Here is a 24,753-nt window from a genome sequence, read left to right as displayed (position 1 = left end):
CCTTCCCGACTCTCAGGCCCCGAGCTCACCTGCACTGCACGCCCGCCCTGAGCATGCAGTCACTGCTACAGCACGTGTCGTTGTTCAGGTACATGATGCCCGGGTCGCACTCCTCTCCTTCGTCCACCCTGGAGTTCCCACACACCTTGTTGCTTCGCTCTTGAAAACACTCCTGGGCCTTACTTTCAATGGTCTTATAGATGGACTGCTTACTGCAGTTTGAAAACATCTTACAAGAGAAAAGGCCACAAAGGAACCAAAAGAACAATACGTCATTCCCACGTAGTGTTTGTGTTTCTTCTCTACAGACAAACTCTTACTCTAACAGCCATAATCAAAGCCACCTTGAAGGTCTGTCAAATTCCATCACCATCACCTCAAAAGGCCAGGTATACGGAATCAAGTTGTCCCCTGCAGTAGGGTGCCCAAAAGCTGGTGTGAATTTGGTCAAGAGTCTAGCATTCTTCCCAGGCAAGTTGTACAAACACTGAGACCACGCATCCCAGCCAGGTCCGTCAAGAGGACCCATGCCCCAGCCCCACCAGACCCTTGGCTGGCACCCGGCGCTGCTGCAGTGACGGCGAAAAGGTGGCATGCGCCATCACCCTCCTGGACATGAGGATTCTGGGATGGAAAACGGAGTCTCTCTCTGATTTACTTCCTTCTCTTTTCCCTGGCTGTGTATACGAATGACCCATGTTCCAAGTTTTTAAATAGATGAGCATAGGGGCGCCTGGGTGGCACAGCGGTTAAGCGTCTGCCTTCGGCTCAGGGCGTGATCCGGCATTATGGGATCGAGCCCCACATCAGGCTCCTATGCTGTGAGCCTGCTTCTTTCCTCTCCCTCTCCCCCTGCTTGTGTTCCCTCTCTCGCTGGCTGTCTCTATCTCTGTCGAATAAATAAAATCTTTAAAAAAAAAAAATAGATGAGCATAGTAAGAGGTAGGATATTACATATCATCTATTAAAAGATAAAAATCCAAATTGTTACCTAAACATTCACATGGGTCTCCATGATTTTAAGTTTGAGATTTCTACAGGTGACCAATGTCCCACAGGAAGCCTCTACCCTAGCTTCTCCAGTTGCAATACAGAACCAGGGAAATGGCTTCCTGATAAATTTGGGGATTTTTACCAGGAGCTCTGAAATGGAGTCCATTTCCGAAACCATCTGAAATTAGCAAGACGGGGAGTAAGAGACTTGAGGAAAACTTGTGCAGTGATTTCTTGTGGCAGGGTCTCCACAATTGCTGCACAGTTGCTAAAATGGCTTCACTTTTGCCCCAGACGAGAGCCAGGAAGCCCCTGAGGAGCAGAGAGCACAGGACCCTCCCCAAAGGTAACTGTGATCGTTGATCAGATACGGAAAGGATTACTTTTAGAATGGTATTTAAATTTATCACCCTACACAGAAAATACTAAATGGTCTTGTTTTTTTCTTAAGGATCTTCCCATTTATTCTAGGGTAAAGATATTTAAGGGGTCTGGTTATTTCAGTCTAGGCCTCGGGCAGTTAGAATTTGCTGGGTTTACTCACGAGCACTGCAGATTCATGAACTCAATTTTAACAGTTCACTCATGGGAGATCAGATGCTAAGAAATTAGAATTCACACTGAAGCAGCGAGAAGCCTCCTCACTAACTTATCAGAGTCACACCCCGAGTGGCGGGGCCCTTGGGCAGAGTGAAGAGGAACGTGGTTTTCACGCTCCCTGAAGACCTCTGGCCTTCTCTTTGCACCCTTCCCACACTCTCTCCTCTTATGCCAACAAACCCTCCTACGAGCTCACTCCCCTGGCACCATCTGACCACAGCGAGGCCGAGGCACATCACTGCTCAGCAGCTCCTCTGTGGGAGGTGCCAGCCCGGTCGGTCAAGGTCAAGGAAACTGGAGCGCTTTTTACCTAGTTACAAACATTTTTATTAAGGAATTCATTTAAAATGTAGATTAGAAGACACCCAGTATCTTTTTACAAGAAAATCACTACTTGGGTAAACCAAACAAATAGAAAAGACACTAAATATGATGTGCTTAGGACAAAATAAATAAATGGAGAAAATTGTCCTTTTTTGATAAAGTAGCACTTTCCTTTTCTTGTCCCGCACTTTTTATTTAAGTAAGCTACACATCCAACATGGGGCTTGGACTCACACCCCTGAGATCAAGAGTCATGTGCTCTACTGACTGAACCAGCCAGGAGCCCCAAGAGTTATCTGTTTTATTCTTTTTTTAAAAAAAGTAAGCTCTATGCTCAATGTGGATAGACTGCCACTTCCTAAATTTATTTTTTTTTTAAGATTTTATTTATTTGAGAGAGTGAGCAGGGGGCGGGGCAGAGGGAGAAGCAGAATCTCCGCTAAGCAGGGAGCCCAATGCAGGGCTCGATCCCAGGACTCCAGGGGATCATGACCTGAGCCAAAAGCAGACGCTTAACCGACTGAGCCACCCAGATGCCTCCACTTCCTGAATTTAAAAAAAAAAAAAAAAAAAAAAAAGGCTCTGGCCAGGCACTAGTCTCCTTAGAAGTCATTACAAGGCCATGGAAGAGCTCACAGGGAAATTTCACTAAGGAGAACTTGCAGAGGAAGAGTCTGTAAAGTAAGACAACTTCCCCCAAAGTATTCACACCATCCTCATAACAAAGCAGCAAATGACTACAGAGTGCACTGTCTAATACTACAGCCAGGAGCCAAATGTGGATATCTCAATTTCTTTTTCCTCATCACATACTTCATACTTTTTATTATAGAAATGTTCACACAGCTGCAAAATGGACAGAGCAGTCTTGTGAACACCCATATGCCCCTTACCAGCTTCAACAATGATCAACTCATGGCTTCCTAACTCCTCTGTACCCTCACCACTTCCCCTCTGCTCTCAATATTGGGTTGTTGTTTGCTTTTTAATAGCTTTATTAAGGCATATTTTACATATCACAAAATTCACCCATTTCTAGTGTCCAAGTCAGTGATTTCCAGTAACTTTACCAAGTGGTACAGCCATCACCATAAATGAGTTTGTGGACATGTTCTTGTCCCAATAAGGTCCCTCATGTCCTTTTACAGTTAATTCCCATTCCCAGCTCCAGCCCCAGGCAATCACTATTGAATTTATATAAAATAAAATTTAAGAAGAATAAAATGAATAAAACAAAATTTAAAATTCAGTTACTTGGTCTCTCCAGTCACATCTGGAGTGCTCAATAGCTACCTGTGGCTAGCGGCTGCTGTATTAACATAGAATGTTTCCATCATCCAAGAACCTTCTACAGAATAGCACTGAGCTACAATGTACATGATTAGAAATGCAGAGACAGGGGTGCATGGGTGGTTCAGTCAGTTAAGCTTCTGACCCTTGCTTTTGGCTCAGGTCACAATCTCAGAGTTGTGAGACTGAGCCCTGTGTAGGGCTCCATGGGGAGTCTGCTTGAGATTCTTTCTCTCCCTCTGCCCCTCATCCCACTCGTGAGCACGTTCTCTCTCCCTCTCTCAAAATAAATCAATCATTAAAAAAACAAAATGAGGGGCGCCTGGGTGGCTCAGTCGTTAAGCGTCTGCCTTCGGCTCAGGGCCTGATCCCAGGATGCTGGGATCGAGCCCCGCATCAGGCTCCCCACTCAATGGGAAGCCTGCTTCTCCGTCTCCCACTACCCCATTTGTGTTCCCTCTCTCGCTGGCTGTCTCTCTCTCCGTCAAATAAACAAATAAAATCTTAAAAAAAAAAAAAAAAAAAGAAACGCAGAGACAACTCTGAAAAACAGTGGAAAATTCAACAGGGTATGTGACAAGTCTGAAGAACAGGCAAACAAGGTGTGCAGAGCGCCTCAGGCGCAAGCCGTCAAGCAGAGGAAGTAGAAAACTTAAGGTGCAAAGCCACCTTAACAGCCAAGGAAAAAGATGACAAAAAGAACACGAGAAAGAAACTTCCAAAAGCAGCGTCAGGGCCAGGAAAACACAAAAGTAATCCCTTCCTCTAGCTCCGTGCCAGGCTTTAAAGAGCCACGGCCTGGCTCTGAAAAGGAATCAGGAGAGCTACTTTGCCATCCTTCCCGCTCAGAGTCAGCCCTCTCTAACTTGGCAGCAACACCAGTACATTCTCCTCATGATGCTTTGCTGCTTGGCTTCAAGTGAAATGCACCAGCCAGACGCCTGTGAACACTTCCAGGTCAGACTCTAAGAGTCAGTTGTAGCCACTCTTAACGGTTCCCCCTGGGACTTGTGTACTCTCAGAGACCCCTGGTAGCAAACTGTTCATTTATTTTCTCAACAAATTACTACGTGCCAGGTACCCTGCAAGGCACTGGAGACAGACCTGTGAACAAGACAAGCGAGGGCCTTTCCCACGGGAGGTTTGTAGTCTGGCAAATTATGTATTTTGTTGCAAAAGTTTATGAAAACATGCAAATTAAGTAGAGTTAAAAGAACAACAGCTTGTATAAGAAATGACATGAAATTTCTGGGGCGCCTAGATGGCTTAGTTGGTTAAGCGTCTGCCTTTGGCTCAGGTCATGATCCTGGGGTCTAGGATCGAGTCCCGCATCAGGCGTCCTGCTCAGCAGGGAACCTGCTTCTCCCTCTACCCCTGCTGCTCCCCCTGCTTGTGCTTTCTTGCTGTCAAACAAATAAAATCTTAAAAAAAAGAAAGAAATGGTATGAAATTTTTAACTTGCACCAGACCTTGCCATTTAGAACTCCAACACGAGCCATTACTATCACTAATTTTCCATAGAGCCCCAATCAACATAATTAATTTTGACAGCTTCGATGGATCATATTTCACTCTAAAACACACAACCAAGTTTAATGGTACTTCATAATTTGCAGTTCCATCTGTGGAATGGAAGGCTTTTCTGAGCTCTCATTATAATTAAACATAGTCTCTTTCCTTCCTAGCCTAAAAAAGCTCCAAAAGATACATACCTTATTGTTCTCATGATCTCCACTCACAGCGATGGGATACATAACGTATTTTCCTCCCTGGTCCTCATTTGGGGCGCATTCCGCTAGGCCATCCGGATCATGTTCTGCTCCAAAATTGTGTCCCAATTCATGAGTTGTTACCAGGTCAGCTTCCTTAAAGGACCATGCAAAGAAAACATAATGAATTAATATCCAATCATCAGCTGCTCTGGCCAGCTAGGACCTGCTTTTCTTAAATGGGGTCCTGATTAATGCAATCAACAAGAGAACAGCAGTAGGACTGTGGGAGTTGGGAGTGTACAGACTGAAGGGCCCAACACAGTGGGCTAACAAACGTATACCAAGTATAACGTCGTAGCAAAACTACCAGTGTATCAGAAACTAGTATTTCTTATTAATATCCACTCTCCCCTTCTTCCTTAAAAAATCCTAATCCTGCTCAGGTTGGCAATGTACTCTGTTAAAATAGCCACCTTCCCATATTTCTCTGAAGGCAGGTCAGTCACATGACCAATTCTGTCCAGTGAGATATAAACAGAAGCCAGGGGGTAGGACTTCCAGGGTTTTGTTTTTCTGTTGTTTTTTGTTGTTGTTGTTGTTTTAACAAGGGACAGAAGAGGCTCTGTCCTCCTTTCTGCAACACAGAAGAGAACGATCTTGTGAGCAGAGGACAAGCATGAGGACAAAGGCCTGGGCTCAGGGGGGCTGACTGAAAACTGGGAAGATCCTGGCTCCCTGAGAGCATCACTAAGCAGCTGCAGCACCCACAGGATGCTATCCATGACCTTTTGTTGACTGAAGCAAATACACCTCTTATTTAAGTCGCTGTTTGTCGCATTTTCAGTTGTACGGATTTGTTAAATGTACCGACACATTCCTAATGGATAAACCCGGGCAAAAACAAGATCCTAAAATCTTCTAGAGGAAAAAAAGGTCACATTCAAAGGATAAAAAATCAGAATGACTTCGAATTCTAACAGTAACACAAAACACCAGAAGACAATGGAGAAATGCCTACAAATGCTGAGAAAATTTAATTATCAATCAAGTTTAAGAGTAGGGTAAAGACATTTTCATATATGCAAAAATCTCAATTTGCCTCTCATGTACCCTTTTCTTAGGAAGCTCCTGGAAGATACGACACCAAAATGATGGTATAAATCAAGAAAGAGAAAGAACAGGGGTGCCTGGGTGACTCAGTTAAGTGTCTGCCTTCATTTCAGGTCATGACCAAGGAGTCCCAGTATCAAGCCCTGCATGGGGTTCCCAGCTTGGCGGGGAGTCTGTTTCTCCCTCTTACACCCCCCCCGCCACTCGATCTCACAAATAAATTCTTTAAAAAAAAAAAAAGAAAGAAAAGAAAGAAAGAACATGAGGTCCAGGAAATGAGGGAGTTTAGGAGGTCTTCAAATGACAGCTACATTGCAGGACTGGGAGCCAAGTAGCCTACAGAGAAACCACAGGATGAAGGGCTCTGGGAGGGGTGTCTTCAGGAAAAACAATGACCCTGATGGGTCTCAAAAGAAATCTCACAGGTAGCTTTTTATCTTTTTCTTTATATTTTTTATTTTCACATTTCCCACCAAAACACATGCATTTTTTTAGGCAGAAACAAACAAACAAAAGCATGTATTACTTTTTTAAAAGATACCTACATAAATACATATAGCTCAGGGTCCACTACAGTAAACTAAAAAATCTTTTCTTTTAAAACATAAGAGAACATACCTTTGTAAGGATGGTTTTACCATAATTTTTTGTGCTCGTCAAACCACTATTCAAATAGATATTCTTCTTTCCAATTGGACTATAATAAGCTAGAGGACAAAGGAAACACAGACAAATTGCTTATTTTATACTGGATTACAATATAATCTAATCAGTCTGCCATTCTCACATATCCACACAACAAATGGAAAACTTACCCTTTGGGCAAACACCTCCATGACTATTTGCTCTGGGAGAACCAACATAAGCTAACCCAAGAGTGCCCATATCAAAGTCTTGATAGGTGAAAAGATGTGCCAGGCAGACTTTAGATGCTTCTTCAGCTATATCAAAGCTAAATTGCTTTAAGAAAAAAAAGTATTCTTAATTAGATTAACAATTACATCAGACTAAAAGATGTTTCAACCAGACACAGGAGAACAACACCATATGACTAACTGCAGCTCTACACCAGCAACCCCAAAGTTGTGCGGCACAACGCTCCTCGTGTGCAATTTCCACCCACTTCTAGAGGTAAGAAGTGGGCTACCATCTAGTCAGGGAGGGGGATGGGACAGGGAAGAACTTGGGAGCTTTTCACAGCAGTTCAAAACCGAGAGGGCTGGTGTGAAGCCATGCAGCCCAGCCCTGGAGACATTCCAATTTTGTAAGTCCCAGTGATTGGACACTCCTTCCAGGGGATGTCAGCACCTAATACCAAATAGATCCCTCTGAAGTATTTTAAGGGCCCTATTAGTTTGGTTTTGGTTTATTTTGAGTAATCTCTACAGCCAACATGGGGCTCGATATCACAACACGAAGATCAAGAGTCACATGCTCTTCCGACTGAGCCAGCCAGGCACCCAGGGTTTTTGTTTAAGTTTGCTTTGGTTTTCCAGCCTCCAGAACCGTGAGAAATAAATTTCTGCTATTTAAGCCGCCAGTTCGTGGTGTTTTGTGACTGGCAGCCCCAGCAGCCTAACACCCTTGCTGAGCCTCTTCAGACGTGAACAGTGCGGTCTCAAGCTCTGGCCTGGCGGCGTTTCACGGCAGAGAAGGCACATAGAGTCCTAAACACATGTAGCATTCTGTGCATCTCAACCTGGATAAAGAGTTGGTAGTATCCTTTAACTTCATTCAAGCTTCGAAAACTTCACTTTTGCCTTGTGAGACTTGTGAGCCACACTGTGCGTGGACTAACCCATGGAAACCATAGATAAGTAAGTGTGGTTACAAGCTGCTGAATTTGCGTAACTTGTTAGAGCAGCCATAGGAAACCAATACGCTTACTAACATATTACTTCACAGAAAGTGATTTTACAACAGAGCAATCGCATACACAAACTCGAGACACTGAAATATGTGGCAAAAAGGATCAATCATACCCTGTGGAGGCAAGAATCATATGGCATAGAATGTTTAGGCTATCTTCAGATTTATTATAACACAGTCACAAACATTTTTAAATCCTATAAAAAAAAAACTTTCATGTCTTCAAGTTATATTTCTACTTATATATTTTCATACTGTTTGACAATTACTGACCTATGAAATGTACCAGCAAGTTTCAAAAAAACCTGAACAAAATGGTGTGCAAAAAATGTTTATATTGAGTATATACTTTCCAAAGTCCCAATATTTCAACTAGATTCTCAGAGATACTAAGGTCAAGAAGCACCGCTTTCCTGCATTTTTCGTTTTCACAACTTTTTGGTCCATTTTGCTGTCTGCCCTGCTGCAGGGGTGAGGTCACTGCTGGATTAGCTGGGGTGAACTGCTCCTGGTTCTCAATTACCTTTCTCAGTGCGCCCCTTCACTGATGCAGACACGCCCCATGCCCGAGAAACCACAAAGGGTGCCAAACAGAATCATGTCCAGGACCACCTACCTCCAGCAACATCTTCACATCCCAAGCATCCTTTTCTTCATTTGGGTAACTTTTTGCCATGTTATAGTGCCTTTCACCAGGTTTCACCTCTTGTGGAGACTTGAGAATGCGGATCTATACTTAAAGAGACAATATACTTAGAACACTTCAGAAAAAAGTCACAAGACTAAAATAATACTGCACTATTTTAACTATTCAAAATAAGATCATCTACCATTATAGAAAAATTTTTTAAAACCAAAATTCCATAAAATTCTTCAGCTCTAATATTCATTTAAAAACACTGAGAAGCACATGGTATGGAAAACATGTATGTCAGTGAATTATTTATCAATTTATAAATGTACTCCTTAACTCTTATTTCCTCTAGATTTAGTGTGACAAAATGAGAACTTGGGTTCCCTGAGCCTAAAATTTTTACTCCAACTACAATGATACAGAGACACAGAACAATTAGATGACCGTCACTGCACCCCACAGAAATAAAAGATTATAAAGAACAGGGGCTTTTCCTTGTACATACAGTAAAAATTCATGTTAATCCTGCTGTAATAAAAAAGAAACAAAGGCTTTCCTCCAAAGGAGATGAAACATTATCGACTGGTGAGTGTGTTTAGGGGAAAGAACAAAGCCATGCTCAGCTCAGCCCTTTCTGGCCTCTCTTCCGGATGTGTCTGCCAGGAGGGGGTGTAATCCTGTCTGCTCTGCCACCACGTGGCCAGCTCACAAGGGAGGGCTCTGCAGCTTTGGTGGCAGGTGGTCAAGATCAATCCTGGGATGATAGACGTCCACTGTGATTGCACATCTAAACCACACCCTCCAATCCATCTATTATTATTATAAAGCCGGTACTTCAATCTCCTGCACTGCACCTATTTTTCCAAGTGGTTCCAACTTCTTAAGGCAAAACGGAGTTTTATTTATTGGTCCCCTAAAACTTGAACGTGATACAGCTATTTTAGACAAGGGAGGCAGCTTTCTATGTACCACAATGGAACAATCACCACCATATTTGCAAAATGAAAAAGCAAGTGCAGAAGAGTAGAGCATACCACCATGTGTCCAATACACACATACACATACACATGCTCTGCATGCACAAAATCTCTCCGGGACAGTACTTATGAAACTTGTGACATGGATGTTTCTGGGGAAAGGGACTGGTTTGACAATAGTAGAGGTTGAAGAGACTTACTTTTCACTGGCTTTTGTACCATGTGTATATATTACCTATTCAAATAATAACTTAAAAGAAAATGCAAAACAGTAAAAGAGAATGGAAAAGGGAAAAACAATTCTCTTAGTTTTATACAAGTACTATAAAAGTTTAACATTTATATAGTATGATGCATGATTTCAAAAGTTTTGTTTCTTAATCTCTAAATTCTATACAACAGAACCTATAAGAATATGGTTAATTTAGTATAAAGAGCCTGGAAAAAACAAGAGACGATAATTTACATATTAAATATCTCTCCAAAGCAATACCCAACTTCAGAAGTCTTTTTAGTTAGTCTTATCAATTTCGAACAATGTTTACTATGAGATATAATTAAGATGACATCAATATACCATTACTGGACATGCTCTATTAACAGATTATTAAAACCAGAAAATTCTGGAGAAAAGAGATCATACTGGTTCTATATGCGTAAATGCCTTGCAATGTACAAAGTATTTCTGAGTAAATTTTCTAAGGATTCAACAATATGTGTCTACATTCTAACTAAAGACATAAAGCATAATCAAAGTAAAACAACAAAGGGAATAAAAACAACATAAATTCAGAAAAAGAAGAGATCACAGCAGCCGAAAAAGGCTTTCCGCCTATAACAAGCCTAAGAACAAAAAACTTCACAATCTGTAAATAATTAATTCAAAAACACTATACAATTTATCAGATTAAAAATCACTGGCATTTGAGAATTTATAAGATTAGAGTCGAAGATCAGTTTTTGGGTTCTGAATACAAGTGACAAATATTTACATCACATCACTCAGCAGAGTAATAAAAGCCACATCCACATCCATTGGTAAATACCTGCTCTATCTGTATTCCATAACCTTTAAAACCTGCGTTGTCCCATGAAGTGTTCCGATAGATGTCATCGACTCGGTCAATAAGCTCTATCTGTGTTTATAAAAGAAAGAGTGAAAGAAAGACATGTGTATGTTTACCACTCTGCAACATAATATAAATTTTGCAGGGATTAAAATGGTCAGTTTAGAGAAAACGCCACTGTAGAAGTTTCCACCAATTACAAAACTAGCATTAAGACATTATTCTTCATCACTGATGACACCAACAATTACTCCTAGCCTCAAGCTTAGAGTATTATTACCAGAATCAAGAAGCGGTATGGTTCATCTCAAATTTTAGGTTATCAATTGCATATGAACCAAAATACCAAGTAACAGGCTTCTAAAAAACTGCCATTCCATTCAACTATAAAAATGAAAGTTAAAAGTCCACCAGTGTACCTACAATTTGCCCTTCTAAGAAGTTGTCCATCTCCACTCCATCTCTGGCAAGAACCTCAGATGCCTCCTCAGAAAGAGGCGAGGGGCAGTGACAGACGCTGCTCAACCTACCCCCGGCCCTTACTGGGCCAAGGCCAGCACCGAGGACCCGGCAGAGAGAGAGAAAGGAGTGAGCTTCCACCGGTTCCCCTTTCTTCTGTCCTCTGCTTTCGGAGGGAGGTAAGGTAGACAGAGAATACTGGGGGAGGAGGAACAAGGGTGACTCCAACTACATAAGAACAAAATGCTCAGTACCCATCTTTTCCTCAAACAGAACATTCTATTGTTCACAAACTGGCTAGATGAGGCTTGTTCTAGCAACTATGAAGCACATTAGAGATCTACAAACTGTTCTTCGCTAAGAAATGCAATTCTTAAAACTAGACCTCTCATTATATTCATATTTATGGTGTAATGAACAAAAAAGTATACTAAGAACCCTTAATACAAAACCCATATTAAAAAAGGAACTTTTTCAGGAAACAGTCTCTCTTACTTAGGAACAAGAATTGCAGTGACTTCACATACTACTCCTACAACCCTCATAATAAATTCTTTCACTTGACATTGGAAGGGGAGGGAAAGAAGGGTGAGGGAGGGTATGAATAAAACACAGAGAACGGAAAAAGCAAGGCAATGAGAAAGGCGTCTTTTGGGGCCTACGCTCTTGGTTCATGAATAGCCATATTCTCTTTTATTCCCTCAACAACAACATTTTGTCAGTGCCAAGATATCATGACGAATGAGATCATACTAACAAAAAATGTCAATGAAATGGGATTCCCTTGGCTTTTCAAATTATGAAAGTAAAGACTCAAAAACCCAGTGTCAATACTTCTGTAATCCTTCCTTAGAATCTTTGCCCTACAGTTAGTTACGACCATAAAAGTCCCATCTACTCCACGAAATTATATTCCAACAGTTAGCTATTTTATGCAACAAAAACCAAACTGACCATCTTCTCTGAAATACACATATAAGCAGAGAACACACACAAGTTCAGACAAATACTTTTTTTTCACTCTGGAGCATCCATCCATCCATCCATGTGTCATGGCCATTATTATAGCAGTGATGTTTTCAAAGAGTTCACTTGAATAAAGAAGGGAGGCCTATGTTACGAGCTCTACATGTTAATACGCATAAAAATTCTAATGTGGAGAAAATATTAGTTCAAAGGTAAAATGGGTTTTCAAAAATTTGAAACTAGAATCTCTACAGAGTAATGTAAGAACCTCAGAGAGCTCCCCATTATTTTACGAAATAACAGAGCAACTGAAACAGATCTCGTCTCATCACATTTCACACCACAGCAGTCTTCTCTTAAATGGAATATGGCTACCTACCTTGATTTTTGTGTCCAGTGACCTGATCCAATATTAGATACTTACTAAGTAATTTGTAGTTGTACTCTCTTCCCCTCTGCCCATGTATCTGTAAAAGCGATGATCTGCTACCACCAACAATTTACACGTGTTCTTCATGGGATTAGGGTCAGCTCTTCTCTTCACCCGACGAACAAGCTCTAATATGAATTTGTATGCACTATTAAATCAAAATTCATCAAAACAAGGAGTTTTTTTTATAGTAACACTTTAAATCTAGCATATTTTTGAAACAAACATCATTTGAGCTTAGTATCCTTAAAGATATCTTCAACCAAAAACAATTTGGAGGAAGACAGAAAAGTAAAAAGTAATATGAGTTTTTAAAATCATGGAATTCAAAACCAAGGAAAAGGGCCTCCTTAATTTTTAAAATCAGGAAACTTTAAAAAATACCTAAAGTAGAACAATCATCTAGTTTATTGTTGGGCTATGAAACTGTCATTTTCTTCTAGAAGTTTACAAATTAAGCAAAGTAATGGTAAAACTATCAAGATAATCAGACATTAAAAATTAGTTTATGGTAATAGGTCCTTTTTCTTATCAAATATCCAATTGAGAATTTATTTATATGCTAAAATGTTAGTCATATTTTCTAAGTTTTCAAAAATGAAGACAGTAGAGTATGTCTCCAAGACAGTTAGGTTTTTAAATGACCCTAAAGTGATCTGTCTGGGGCGCCAGGCTGGCAGAGTCAGTAGAGCGGGCAACTCTTAACCTCAGGGTTGTGAGTTTGAGCCCGACGCTGGGTATGGAGATTACTTTAAAAAATAAAATCTTTGGAATGTCCAGGGTGGCTCAGTCAGTTAAGCGTCTGACTTCAGCTCAGGTCATGCTCAGAGTCCTGGGATAGAGCCCTGCATTGCGGAAAGTCTGCTTTCCCTCTCCCTCACTCTCCCCCTTCTCCCACTCGTGCTCTCTTTCTCTCTCTTAAATACATAAAATTTTAAAAATAAAAAAAATCTTAAACAAAAAGTGATCTGTCCCAAGACTGATAACCTCTTTCTAAACAGCACAGACCTCTCTTGGTAGCAACTAATTTCTTACAAACTTACCTAAACACTGTTTTTCAACAGTATTATTTTGTCATTTCTAAATACCCCAAACAAAAAAATTTTCCTCCTCTCCACACCCATTTAAATATATTATCAATCCTTCTAATATCTATTTACAAAAAAAAGATTTCCCTCAGATCACTCAACTTCCCTTTTCTGTAGACTTTTTCCAATCTTTATTGTTACCATTATTTTCTAGGGTTTTCGGTTCTTACATTATAGGCAAAAGAATGAAAGAAATTTCTGAATAAAACTCTATTTGCAAGTGAAATACTATAATTACTAATCAATTAACAACCACCCCTACTGAAGACATAATGCTTGTTTCTTATTTGATATGTATTTTTAAGTCTTACCATCAGGTGGCTCTCTGTCTACCAGCCCTTTCGGAAGCAACTCTTCATTATCTGCCTTTATATAACCACACACTTGTGGAGACTGGAGACGTGAAACATTCTTGATATCTTCAGATTTATAAACTAGCATTCTTTTGTCTTTAGTATCATTAATTAGTCTCCAAAGTGGCTAAAACAGAAAACGTACATAATTGAGATGCAAAGTATAAGAATTCCTAAATACTCAAAAAAAGAATTCCTAAATACTCAATTCTTACAACATCCTTTGCTTTTAGATAACACTCAATTCCAGGTTAAGTAAACTGACTAGTCATTTTATCAAAAATAAATCATTTCAGGGGCACTTGGGTGGCTCAGCCAGTTAAGTGTTTGCTTCGCCTCAGGTCATGATCCCAGGGTCCTGGGATTGAGCCCCCGCATTGGGCTTCCTGCTCAGCTGGGGGCCTGCTTCTCCCTCTCCCTCTACTCCTCCCTGTGCTCCCCCCCCCAATTCTCTCTCTCTCTCACACTCCGTCTCAAATAAAATCTTAAAAATAAATAAATCATTTCAATTTTTCTCAGTTTCTATGCTGGTAAATAAATACATGGATTATTCAACCTTTGATTTTTATCTGCATATGAAAAAAGCATTATTTTGTACAAACTGTGAAACCTTTTAAAAGAAGATCCAGAAAAGGAAATGCATAACCTTTTCCATTCATTCAAAAACATTTATGTAACGTCTGCTGCACACCAACCCTACTCCAGGTGATGACCTACAGCAACAAACCGGAGATGAGCCTTCTGTCCCCATACCCTTCTCATTCCGGTTTCCTTAGTATCTTCTTGCCGTGTGAAGGTTTTACACACAGGAGAGAAGACTGAAAACTTGCAGCAATGTGCCTAAAACTTATTAGCTCTTTCGGGGAAAGCAGTTTAAAAAAAAAATCTTCACTTCCCCTATTGCAAGGTCATAGTAAATCAGAACTAACATATTTGAAAGGTTACCCAAGTCAAGAACCAAGTTCCTGTAAGGATGCTGATCTCATCCATACTAGGCAGCTTGTGAGGAAAGTACAAAAAAGATACTATGTATATTCTCACACACAGTTATATTTTATACATATATGGATATATGAACTCTCCCTCCATATCCATCATGGAAATGAAAATCTAAACCACAAGGACACGACTTCACATCCACCAGGATGGCCGGAAGCAAAGACAGGTAATGGCAGGTGCTGGTGAGGATGTGGGGAGTCAGAAGCCTCATATACTAGGGAATGTAAAATGGTGAGAATGTGGAGTGCAGCCGCCGCAGAACACAGTCTGCCAGTTCCTCAAAAGGTTAAAAATAGAGTTACCATCTGACCCAGAAATTCCACTCCTGGTATAAACCCAAGAGAACTGAAAATGCACGCTCACACAGAAACTTGTTCACAAATGTTCATAGCAGCATTATTCGTAATAGCCAAAAAAGTGAAAACCACCCAAATGTCCAACTGATGAATAAACACAATGTGGCATATATCCATAAAATAGAATATTATTTGGCAATAAAAAGAAATGAAGTACTGACACAGGCTACAATGTGAATGAACCTTAAAAGCATTCTAAGACAAAGAAGCCAGTCATAAAAGACCACTTACTGTGATTCCATTTATACGAATGACCAAGCAAATCTAAAGAGACCACGGATTAGTGGTTTCCAGGGCTAGTGGATTTGGGAGCAAAGAGTGGTGGGCTGCTAAAGGTACAGTATTTCTTTTGGAGGTGATGAAAATGTTCTAAAATTGATGGTGGTGATGACTTCCATAACTCTAGGATACACTAAAAGCCAGTGGATTACATACTTTAAATGAATGAACAGTATAATATGTGAATTTTATCTCAATAAAGCTGTTAAATATAGTTGACTCTTCACAATGCTGGGGTTAGAGGAACTGACCACCCCCTGTGCAGTTGAAAACCCAACACATGTAATTTTGATGCCCCGAAAACAAATACTAATAGCCTACTGTTAACGAGAAGCCTTACCAACAACCTAAACAGTCAACTCACGTATCTTGTACATTAGATGTATTATATACTATATTCTTACAATAATACCTAATTTCTTAATTTTTTCAGTATTTCTAGGCTACATGGTTCATCTGCAAGTTTTTTCAAATTGCTGCAAATCTCCAAAAATCTTTCAATACATTTACTGAAAAATATCTGCATATAAGTGGACCCACGTAGTTCAAATCCATGTTGTTCAAAGGTCAAGTTATGCGTGTGGCTCTTCTTTCATAATCCACATATGAGGTAGACTTAAAAAACAATGAGCTGCAGGGCTAGCAGAAAACTCAGAAAATTGCCTAACCATCTCCTTTGCTGTAGGAACCTTCATTTGGCTTATGAATAGGAAAAGAGAAAAATGTTTTCTTTTGGATCAAACATTTCTAAATTCATATTAAGAGTTTCCTGATATAGTCATAGCCTGACACAGAAAAAGATAGCAGGATTTGGGATCAGAGATACCTCAAATGTACCCCTAATATGTGCCTTCAACAAGTAACTTATCTGAAGATAACTTTTCTCATTGGGTAAAGTACTGATACATCTATATTGAAGATAATGTAATATAACGGATCCAGTTATATGTTAAGATTTCAAGATAAAAGAAGTTACTATTACTACTAATAAAAGCAAATCCTATTTTCACCATTATTAACAAGTTGCCAGAAAAAGTCATTTGATGAATAACTAAATAAGAGGCAAGAACCTCTTGGACCCTAAATTGGGGGGGGGGGCGTGGAATCTATGAGGGAGATTTTGAGGATGACTGGAGATTTTGAGGATGACTGGAGATTCTGACTACACATTTTTAGATAATATTACAGAATTATTTCGTTTACTCAGGTGTGTTATTGTTATTGTGGCTATGTAGAAAAATACGTTTACTGTTAGGAGATGCACACTGAACCATTCGGGGTGAAATGTCATGATGTCTGAAACTTATTTTCAAAGGATTCAGGGGGAAAAAAGAACAACAAAGCAAACATGGTATTATACTCGAGTTAAGGCTTCCAGGATATTCTACAATCCTTCTGTAAATCTGAACATTTTCAAAACAAAAAGGCAGAAAAAAATCATCTTATGATTAAAGTTTAACCCAGGCTTATTTGTATAAATAGCAAGCTTTGGCGATAAAATCAGTGATGGCTTAAAATGTTTAATGGTGAAGTGTTAAAAATAAGATATATACATTTTCCTGTTTACTCTTATGCCTAAGACTTTATAATTTTTATATCAAGGTAAGTGCAGGTAAGAATTATGCAATAAAGAATATAAAAATTACCGCTGTAAGTAATAAACCACTTTTCCTATTAAAAGATTATTAATCTCATGCAGAAATCCTTCAATAAACCTGATGAGTTTACTTTTAAGTAAACATCTCACAACAAAATATTAATTATATCCATTTTTGTACTGAATGAGGCAGGAAGACATGGATGGAAACAGAACTGCTAATTCTCCCAAAGGAATTTGGAAAAGTGAGGAATCTGAGCAAATCCTACATGTGCACATTTCGAATTAAAAATTAACAGATTCTTCTAAGGAAATAAGCAAATACATACACGGTGGCAAAAACAACGCTGGGGATTCTCTATACTGTTTTATCTTTCTGAGCACAAGACAAGAAGATCTTTCCCAGCCTCCTTCGCAGGCAGCTCAAAGACAACAGTTCCAGTTCCACCTGGATGTAGCCACTTTGAAGTCTGGCCCTTAAAAACCCCTGTGGAATTCTCTGGCTTGGTGTCCCATCTGTGGTAACCTCAAAGGATATGTATCCAGACATCAAAGCTACAAGGTGGAGGAGGACCACCCGACCCACATCCACCTCAATGAGAGAAAGGAATGAACCCCTGCAGCTGCTCAGTTGCAGGAGCAGCTAATGTGAAACTCTGGCACAGCCTACACAGAGTTTCCTACCCTAACCCAGAGTATTTCCTATCACCGAGTAACTCAATGCATGCACCAAAAGGCATGTCCAAGCTGCTCACTATAGCACTTTTTTTTAAGATTGTATTTATTTATTTGACAGAGAGAGATAGACAGAGTACATGCACAAGCAGGGGGAGCGGCAGAGGGAGAAAGCAGGCTCGGGAGCCTGACATGGCCTGATCCCAGGACTCTGGGATATGACCTGAGCTGAAGGCAGGCGCTTAACGGACTGAGCCATCCAGGCGCCCCTGTAGCATTTTTTATTTCAAAAATTAGAAACAAAAAAACTCAACATCAATAGGAGGCTGATTTAACAAACGGTACGATGCTTCAAGGAACCAACAGGCAGCATTTATTAAAAACCCCATTTAGAGGCACCTGGGTGACTCACTCAGTTAAGCATCTGCCTTTGGCTCAGGTCATGATCTCAGGGTCCTGGGATCAAACCCCAAAAGCTCCTTGCCCAGCGGGGAGCCTGCTTCTCCCTCTCCCTCTGCTTGCTGCTCCCCTGCTTGTGCTCTATCAAACAAATAAATAAAATCTTTAAAAAAAAAAACCCCACCCTAATTTAGATCTTCATTTATTAATACGGAAAAATGTTATTATAGTTAAATAAAAAAACGCATGACAGATGTTAACCAAACTGATTTTAAATAAAAAGAATTTTTTTAAATGCATGACAACAGGGGCACCTGGGTGGCTCAGTTGGTTAAGCGGATACCTCTGGCTCAGGTCATGATCCTGAGGTCCTGGGATCATGTCCCATGTCAGGCTCCCTGCTCTGCGGGGAGTCTGCTTCTCCCTCTCCCTCTGTCCCTCCCCCTTGCTCGTGCTCTCTCCCCCTCAAATAAATAATCTTAAAAAAAAAAGGAAGGCCAACAAACTGTACATATTGTATGGTCCTAATGTTGTAAGAAAAAAATCTGTACAATCACTTATTTGTGTATATATGTACAGAAAAAAATCTGGAAGGATACTCACCAAAATGTTAATAGCAGTTCTATCTACCAGTAGTTAGATTTCAGATACTCTATTTTCTGACAATTTCAGAGAGTATTTTTAAAATAAAGGTACTTTTTAAAAAATCAACTGACTAAAAGAATAAGTAAATTTAAGACTTAATTGTTTTGCCTATTTTGGAGTAAATGCTCATTTAATTTGTGCTAATTTTCTTTCTGGTAAGCTAGACTCCCCACAACACTGACATTAGACTACATACTAGCAGACCAAAATAGACCACAAGGCCAAAGACAGACATTTCTCTTTCACAATGATGGACAAATGACTAGTGGCCACGCAGTCTGGATATTAAAATTTACAGTATTTATAGCACCAGCATGCAGTCTTACCCTAGTCAGCACTCAGATACACGATACTTTCATTTTGACCAACCTTAATTACTGTTTTCCCACAGGTGCTCTGTTTTGGTTGATATCACCACTACCTGGAGTATTCTCATCTTCCTAGAAACAGAAGCACTTCAATCCACAAATCTGTGGCAAACATTTTCTTTTCTGGACTAGTATTGGACACATGGTTATATATCTTGTACAAAATCAGCTAGTTTGGTCTTGGTTTCTACTGCTAGTACTTCAGTGGAAGAATGACCAGAGCCTGAGTTTCCTAGTTCTCTCTTTTAACTTCTCAGACTACAAACCTTTTATTGATCTTGCATTTCCTGAGCATCTAGGAGGGAACGGGAGAANCTAGGAAGGAACGGGAGAAATAAGACTTGACTTTTGTCTTTGAGAATATTTACACTTATAGAAGGATTATTAGAGAAAGAATTAAAAAAATGAATCAGGAGAGAAAGAAAGTTTTCTCTTCCCATTATCCACTCCACATGTGACTTTCGCTCAATTATGGCACTTAGAAATATAGGGTGCACCTTATGACAGCCTCTCAGATGTATAAAAAAATATTATCTTTTTTTTTTTTTTTTACAAAAAAATCATCTACTTCACTGGTAAAACTTTAAACACAAGGAAAAAAGAAGCATAATTAAAGATCTTCGTCTTCTTCAAACAACTGGGAAACAGCTTTTTTAACAGCTCCCCCCGCCAAAAAAAATGTATATACAGATTTACCTCTATATTATATTCTGCCCCATCTGTGTTGATTCTTATTGTAATATCATCATCTCCTATGTGGGCTAGAACTCTAGAGTCAGGCTCACCTTAAGAGAAAAAAAAATTCCATCGTTAAGAAATACTTGTATCAAAAAACAAACTATGCACTACTGTCAATAAAAATCAATCAAGTCCTTCATCAGAGTGGAATTTGCCTAGGTATTGCAGAAATCTGCCACAAAGAAACACAGGCCCCAGCAAGCAGCAAGATATTCACACTCCTCAAGAGTCGTCACAACTCATTTGAAACCTTTCTCTTTCCCTCAATCCTCTTGTAAGAACTACCTAGAGTGTGTTATAGAACAAAACCAAAAACAAATGCGTAGATGTTCTTCCAAAATAACTTCACCTATTATTGGTTAAGAAAGAACTAAGAGGAGGGAGCCTGGGTGGCAGTCGGTTAAGCGTCCAACTCTTGATTTCAGCCTAGGTCACGATCTCACGGTCGTGAGATCGAGCCCCCCACAGGCTCTGTGCTGGGTGTGGAGCCTGCTTAGGATTCTCTCTCCCCTCTGGCCCCCATTCAACCCCAACCGGAAAAAAAAAGAAAAGAACTAAGAGGAGGCAGAAAGCATGATCTGGAATACATAGGGCTTGAACTGCACTATTTGCAGATTTTAATGCCATTTCTTTTTTCTGCAGAGGAAGTTCCAGAAGCCACAACTGCTCATTTGATATACTGTCTTAAATACTTAACAGAATCATAAAGTTAATTATTTTATCTCCTACCTTTCCTGTTTAAAATCTCGTAAGGGAAGCCTACAATCCCTCTCTGGAGACAAGAGGAGGTTAAATTCTTATCAACTGGGAGGAAATTCATTTTAATCATTAAAACAGACAATTAGTATACATGCTTAGTAATCCCCATTTCCTCCTGTCTGAATGTTCCTCTTTCCAAACTTATATAACTCATATAAAGCAAAGAATAGCACTTCTTTGACACCCCTTCTTCCTCCCACCAAAGAAGAATATGCAATCAAACTAAATCTGGATACCTAATACCCCTAGACACAAAGGCAAACAAACAAGCTTCATACTAACCAACCACGTGTCCACTGAAGAAGTCTTGCCATTTGACGGTGTACTCACTTTCATCTTTACCATCTACTACCACGACTTTGAAATTTTGGGAAAAGCGTTCAGTACTTGATGTCAGGTATAATTTAAAATGCCTAAAGAAAGAATACATCCATATTTCACTCTAAGCACATAAAATTTTCACATAAAATTTTACTCAAAGCACATAAAATTAAACTTACTTAAAAAAACAAGTTGACAGGGAGGTGACATTAATAAAACACTATGCAAGTTGTAATTACCGTTCTACTAGGTACTTAGCATTGTATCACCTGTAAGATGAATAGACAAAAAAAATTTTTTTTTGACAAGTGTCTGTAGCTGTAAGAATTCGGCAAACCTTAAAAAAGACTAGAAATGGTGGGGGGGGGGATTCAAACAGCTTAGGCATTCATCTTTTCTGGAGACCATGAAGAATAAGGAACACACTTGGATAGTTTAAGTTGGAAGCCTGCTTGTCTGAAAAATGTACCACAGACTGGTATATTAGACAGGACTTACTGAACACCTACTCAGCACTACATGCTCTGCTTATACTGTCTCCACTTCACACAGTAAATACTGATGGATGGAGGTCAATCAACAGACTCAAGGATACACAGCTAGTAAACGATGACACTGGAAACTGAACTTGCTTCATTTCATTTTTTTTTTAAAGATTTTATTTATTTGACAGAGAGAGAGACAGCCAGAGAGAGAGGGAACACAAGCAGGGGGAGTGGGAGAGGAAGAAGCAGGCTCCCAGTGGAGGAGCCTGATGTGGGGCTCGATCCCATAACGACAGGATCACGCCCTGAGCCAAAGGCAGATGCTTAACGACTGAGCCACCCAGGCGCCCCTGAACTTGCTTTCTTTCAAAAGCCTGTACTGTGCTGCCTCTAGCAACCAAGTTGGTCTCATTGCTGTGCAAAATTAATAACTGCTACTTTCTATATTTAAAAGCACTCATCCTTTTTTTCCTCCTTCTAAAGAGAACTTATCTTGAAAAAAATTAATCCACAATTCCTATGAGGAAAATAAATATAAGGTATCCAACACAGACATTAAAATACATACTCCAGTTCCTTAGTCGGCTTAATATTCTTTTGTTTTCTACCAGTTTCAGTCCTGACATAAAATCTGGGTGTGGTGAGCAAGGATTTTTCAATTATTATTTATCCTTCCAATGTGCCCATGAACACCAAAGATAAAGGTATGTTTTTGATCTCAACCACAGGAACAAATTTTGTCAGCTGTGGGGTCGAAACTATGAAATGTTACTTCCCTGTGGGTTTGCCTAAGTCTAAACTGCCAGAAAGAATGTAGAATGGGACTGTCTCCATAGCAACAAATATTTTTAACTTTTTGAACATAACAAGGTAATTTTAGTTTGCTTGTGGTTTTTTAATGGTAAGAGGGAGAGACAATACAACATTATTTCAAAAATCCTTAGAACATCTCCTGTTCTCCTAAAACATATCTTNCCAGACCCAGCCGCTGCAAAAAATCAAAACTCCCACAGAAAAACCAAGCCCCAAACTCCTGCAGTTATTTCAAGTTCATTTAAAAAAAAAAAAAATCCCTGTTCTAAACGCATTATTCAGTTTCAGAGCCCTTTAGGAGTCTTGATATTACTTCTACTTAACGTTCTTTCCAGAAAAATCACTGAAATTGTACTCTGTTTTCTACGCTAAGAATCTGCTCNAAAAAAAAAATCCCTGTTCTAAACGCATTATTCAGTTTCAGAGCCCTTTAGGAGTCTTGATATTACTTCTACTTAACGTTCTTTCCAGAAAAATCACTGAAATTGTACTCTGTTTTCTACGCTAAGAATCTGCTCTTCTGGGGCGCCTGGGTGGCACAGCGGTTAAGCGTCTGCCTTTGGCTCAGGGCGTGATCCCAGCGTTATGGGATCGAGCCCCACATCAGGCTCTTCCTCTATGAGCCTGCTTCTTCCTCTCCTACTCCCCCTGCTTGTGTTCCCTCTCTCGCTGGCTGTCTCTATCTCTGTTGAATAAATAAATTAAAAAATCTTTAAAAAAAAAAAAAAAAAAGAATCTGCTCTTCTATAAAGATAAGGACCAATGGATGGTAAAATTCCTTTTTTCTGACTTTCCAATCTTCACCTTTGAGCTATAAGACCTCCAACAAGATATGTCGGTCAGAATTTATTTTACTTTATCCTCCCAAAATTATGAGAAGTCATGTACTTAGACTTCCTTTAGCATTTTATCTTTCCAAGTTTTGATTTAAGGATTTACAGTAACTACAAACTAGTGTTAATCCACCTGAATTGACAGTATTTTCCTTTTTGTGTATATTACACAATGTCTAATTAAATGTCACCATATATAGTTACCAATTTATTTTCTTATGATGAGAACTTTTAAGATCTACTCTCTTAGCAACTTTCACATGTGCAAATACAATATTAACTATAGTCACCATACTGTAAATTACATCCCCTATGACTTATTTATGACTGGAAGTTTGTACCTCGCATCTGTTTTTAATGGTCCATTTAGCTGGATATGTATCCATTTCNCGCATCTGTTTTTAATGGTCCATTTAGCTGCATATGTATCCATTTCTTTCCTAGTTCTAGCCCTCTTCAAAATATTTGAGATATTTCACTTTTAAGAGGAATATCTAAATTTTTTTTAAAGTGTAACATTAAAAAATAAAAGTTTAATNCTTTCCTAGTTCTAGCCCTCTTCAAAATATTTGAGATATTTCACTTTTAAGAGGAATATCTAAATTTTTTTTTAAAGTGTAACATTAAAAAATAAAAGTTTAATATTAATCAAAAAGTAGTAAAACAATATATTTTTTTAAGATTTTATTTATTCATTTGACAGAGATAGAAACAGCCAGCGAGAGAGGGAACACAAGCAGGAAGTGTGGGAGAGGAAGAAGCAGGCTCCCAGCTGAAGAGCCTGATGTGGGGCTCGATCCCAGAATGCCGGGATCATGCCGAGCTGAAGGCAGACACTTAACGACTGAGCCACCCAGGCGCCCCCAAAAACAATATTTTTAACTTCTTCATTACTTTAGAATAATAGTATTTCTTGATTTATAAAACAGAGGAAATGTAACTTCTAGGCAAATTTCAAGTTTTTTTCTTCATAAAATTACCTTTTAACTCCTCATACAATTTCTCAGTGTTTCCATGCTTTTCAACTGCTATTATAATAGTCATATACAAATTTAATTTTATGACGTTGGTTTAAATTACCTTGCCTTCCGCTACTGTCTAAAACCAGGATATCTGATCATTTACAATTACCATCAAGTAAAGAGCAGCATCACACTGGTAAGTTTGGCCCTATATAACTGATCATTTCAAATATCCCACGTTGTTTCTTTTAACAACACAGTGTAACAGAAAGGGCTTTGGAGTCTGACAAACCTAGCTCAAATCCTATCTCCACCACTTAATGTTTGATCCTAGCCTTAACCTCTGAACCTAAGTATCTTCATCTACAAATGAAAATAATACCATAATACCAGCAGTAACTGAATAGTTTTCAGGATTAAATGAAATAAACTATTTTAAAATATCTGGTCCAAAGGTCTCCTACACAGTTAGATACATTTTCATTTGAACACTTCACATGGGGGCGCCTGGGTGGCTCAGTTGGTTGTACACCTAGCTTTGGCTCAGGTCATGATCCCAGGCTCCTGGGATGGAGCCCCAAGTCTCCCCTTGCTCCCTGCTCAGTGGGGAGTCTGCTTCTCCCTCTCCCTCTGCCCCCGACCCACCCCCAGC

At 39.5% G+C, this 24,753-nt stretch overlaps 1 protein-coding gene across 5 annotated transcripts in view; it reads right to left on the bottom strand.

Annotated features, from left to right (window-relative positions):
- Nucleotides 1–24,753, bottom strand: part of ADAM17 (ADAM metallopeptidase domain 17) — a 53,703-nt gene that overhangs the window by 15,766 nt on the left and 13,184 nt on the right. For 4 of the 5 annotated variants that reach the window (XM_034659929.1, XM_034659927.1, XM_034659926.1 and 1 more), the window contains exons 3-12: nucleotides 20,970–21,100; nucleotides 19,887–19,975; nucleotides 13,831–13,999; nucleotides 12,426–12,559; nucleotides 10,556–10,645; nucleotides 8,515–8,628; nucleotides 6,845–6,989; nucleotides 6,648–6,736; nucleotides 4,920–5,072; nucleotides 30–229 (exon numbers count right to left, since the gene is read on the bottom strand). In XM_034659929.1, the coding sequence (XP_034515820.1) occupies nucleotides 30–229; nucleotides 4,920–5,072; nucleotides 6,648–6,736; nucleotides 6,845–6,989; nucleotides 8,515–8,628; nucleotides 10,556–10,645; nucleotides 12,426–12,559; nucleotides 13,831–13,999; nucleotides 19,887–19,975; nucleotides 20,970–21,100 (1,314 nt within the window). Of the gene's footprint in view, nucleotides 1–29; nucleotides 230–4,919; nucleotides 5,073–6,647; nucleotides 6,737–6,844; nucleotides 6,990–8,514; nucleotides 8,629–10,555; nucleotides 10,646–12,425; nucleotides 12,560–13,830; nucleotides 14,000–19,886; nucleotides 19,976–20,969; nucleotides 21,101–21,187; nucleotides 21,278–24,753 lie in introns of all 5 variants that reach the window. The other variant, XM_034659930.1, reaches the window with a different exon arrangement.

Source organism: Ailuropoda melanoleuca, chromosome 4 (assembly GCF_002007445.2).
Source record: "Ailuropoda melanoleuca isolate Jingjing chromosome 4, ASM200744v2, whole genome shotgun sequence".
Taxonomy (NCBI): domain Eukaryota; kingdom Metazoa; phylum Chordata; class Mammalia; order Carnivora; family Ursidae; genus Ailuropoda; species Ailuropoda melanoleuca.
The sequence above is the reverse complement of the archived record's forward strand: the minus strand, read 5'-3'. Positions and strand labels throughout refer to the sequence as shown.